The 3,110-nt window shown below is 63.6% G+C and overlaps 1 protein-coding gene across 1 annotated transcript; it reads right to left on the bottom strand.

The window, feature by feature from the left end:
• Positions 1-231: 231 nt before the first annotated feature.
• EMIHUDRAFT_110955 (hypothetical protein) lies at positions 232-817 on the bottom strand (the record flags this gene model as incomplete). The annotated part of the gene is made up of 2 exons (XM_005787486.1): positions 232-327; positions 416-817. The coding sequence occupies 2 exons, from the start codon at positions 815-817 to the stop codon at positions 232-234; spliced, it is 498 nt and encodes a 165-aa protein (XP_005787543.1).
• Between the last annotated feature and the right edge of the window lie 2,293 nt (positions 818-3,110).

Here is a 3,110-nt window from a genome sequence, read left to right as displayed (position 1 = left end):
TGATCTCGGCGTGATCTCGCCTGCAGGTCGATGGCGAGGAGGTCGCCGATGATGCGCACATTCTCCGCCCACGGACTGCCCTCGCCTACTCGCGAACTGCTGATTGGTGAAGGGGCATTCCCACCCTCCGCCCACGGCCTCCCGCGCCCGCAGCGTCACCGGCGCTACGTGACGGCTCGGCTCTCTCAGTGACATCTCGGCTGATCGGCTCAATCTCGGCCCAATCTCGGCTCAACTCTCGCCCGTCTCGTACGTCACCGGCGCCATGTCGAGCACGACCAGCCGCTCGACGCGCTCCGGCGACTGCAGCGCGAGCGCCATCGCAACCTTGCAGGTCAGAGGTGTTGGCGGTGGAGCGAGAGTGGCCGCGCGCTTGTCGAAAGTGTCTCGGAAGGGTCTCGGAAGTGTCTCGGACCTTCCCGCCGAGCGAGTGACCGCAGAGGATGGCCTTCGGGATGCCCTGCTCGTCGAGCAGCCGCCGCACGTCCGCCGCCATCTCGACGAACGACATCGTCGCCGCCTTGTCGCTCGAGCCGTGGTTGCGCAGGTCTACGAGCAGCACGCGCCGCGCAGCGCCCTTGGCGGCGCAGTCGTCACCGAGGCGCGCCGCCCAGGTCTGGAAGTTGCTGCCGGCGCCGAGCAGCCCGTGCAGCACCACGAATGGCGTCTGCGAAGTCGCGGGCCAGCTTCCAGCGTCGGAGAACTGCAGGCCGACGGAGCTTGCCGTCGCCGTGGCAACGGCGGACGACCTGGAGAGGCGAGCGGTGGACGCTACCCAGGTGTGCAAGCAGAGAGTGACACTCGCCGGGGCTAGCATATCCCTCTTGCCGAGCGCCCCGGGGCACGACACGACAGGGTTACCCAGATAGGGGGTCTGTGCGCCACCCATACCGCGTTGGTGTCCCAGTCGTTGGTCGGACTGTGCGCGTATCGTCTGAGCTAAGGTACGCGGCCACACGCGCTGGCGCGCACGGCAACCGGGACTTACGCGCGCGACACGAGGGGCTGCGTACGTGGCTGGGTTCACAGCGATTGTAGGAAGGAAAATGGGAACACTTGACGGTCGCGGCCTTCCGACTCGCGCCTCCGCCTCACCAGGCCGCCTCACTGGCACTATTGTAGCCCTGGCCGGTGCGCGTGCAGAGTTGAAGTTCCGGAGTGAAAATTCGAACGCGTTCTCTCACGGTGACCAAAAAATGTCCACCTCAGAGGCACCTCCGGAGGCAGGCCGCCGCACGCCGGCGACACAGCTCCAGCTGTCGAGCTGACCCGCAGCTCCTCTCAGAGCGGGAACTGTGACGAAAGTTGACTGAGGCGGTTGTCAGGAATCATCATACGGATCACATGGTGGCTCTCTCATGACGGAAGACCGCCCGACCACTCCTGGGTGGCACTGCCACCGGTGTCGCTTGACGTCCTGTCGACAGCGTGCCGACAGCGACACAGACCATGTGGGACGCGTCGAGTATCGACCTCTACTGCTTACCCAGCCTTCGAGTGTATCCTGGTTGTGGTCCCACACCCACTGGTGTCCATCTCAGAGACCGCAGGAGGTCATGAGGGTCGATGGGAGTGCCAACCCCACAATGCCTAAAAGCCCAGCCCAGTATCCTCGCCTGCCACCTCGGGGGAGAATAGCCGCCCTCACCCGCTGGCGTTCATCGAGCTCGGTCGGCGGGGCCCCCGGGGCCTGATACGTGTTTCTGTGCCGGCGCGTATCTTAGCCAAGATACGCGGCCACACGTGCAGAACGCGTATATACAGCGGTACTCGCGCCCCACACGTGCAGCCGCCTACTTGGCCAACAAACATAGTACCGCGTGACATACACGCCCACGCATCGGGATGGGGCATGATGTTCCCCTAGATAGCGCCCACAACGCGTAGCCGCGTATGTCAACATCCCTCTGAGAGAGGGATTTTTAGCAATACCAAACATGAACTCTAACACTCACACGTCATTTGGGGCCTGGAGCCCTGGGTTAGACCCCATGCAATAGGTAGGTAGGTCCGGTTTTGACCGCCCCAGAGGGCCCCGCAATAGGTAGGTAGGTGGTGGGGGGGGGGGGGTAAAAAACCGCTTCGCTCGCGCGGGAGACGCGCTAGCCGCGAACGGGGCCATGCCAGGCGAGTCGCCTGCGGCTGGGACGCCAGCCGAGACGGGTGCGGCGCCCGCGGTGGGTGGGTAGGTAGGTGGGGCACGGAGCCTGGCGATTGGCGCCCGCAATAGGTAGGTAGGTAGGGCGTTTTGGGTGCGAGTCATAGGCCACAGACCCCCTATCTGGGTAGGAGCCGAAGGAACCACTTGGAGTGCAGTTATCAGCCTCACATCCAAGGGCCGGGGAGCTAAGAAGCACACCCAGCGGGCCAGATCGCAGATGATCGGGATTCGGGTTACGGGCTAGAGAGCCCTAGCCCTGGGGGGTGCGCGTTCGCAGGGAAAGGGCCGTAAAGTAAACACGGTTCTCCGAGGGTTGGCTCTGCGCTCCGGGTTTCCCCTAGCAGGGGAACGCCCCCTCTACTGGGAGTTAGTAGACCCCAGACACAGCACGGCGACGCCCTGGAAATTCTTGGGGATTGTTGTTTTTCGTCAAATTCTTTGTCCTACGACGAAAAATTCTTTCTATCGGTCGTATTGCAATACGGGACCCCACGTGACCTGCCCGCCGACTTTCGTTCCGTCCAGTTGAGCGGGAACACACGGCCGGCAGGTCCGGTCCACCTTTCCAGCCTACCTACCCCATATTCCGGGACAGGAGTGAGCAGGATGTTCGGACCTCCCCCCCCCCCATCCCCCTCCTCCCCGGACCGCGGCGCGCGCAAGGCGCGAGACACACTGTCACGGCGAACACGTCGCGGCGCTCGCTTGCTTGCCGTCGCTGGCTGGTGGCTGGGCTTTGTTTGTCTGCCACCCACGCACCCCTTTGAGCACAGAGCAGCCTCCCCCCCCCCCCCGCCAGCATTTCTTTTCCTTCCGGATTTTCTTTTTTGCGATGTAAGAAAGAATTTTACGAAAACTCCCTCGCCCGACACTAGGCACGGGACTGGGGTCTGGCGCGCACTGGCACTAGCACAGGAGTAGCGCGGGGGGCGGCGGGTGTGCGGGATGT

This window comes from Emiliania huxleyi (genome assembly GCF_000372725.1).
Source record: "Emiliania huxleyi CCMP1516 chromosome Unknown EMIHUscaffold_142, whole genome shotgun sequence".
Classification (NCBI taxonomy): domain Eukaryota; phylum Haptophyta; order Isochrysidales; family Noelaerhabdaceae; genus Emiliania; species Emiliania huxleyi.
This window is presented reverse-complemented; position numbering and strand designations above follow the sequence as displayed.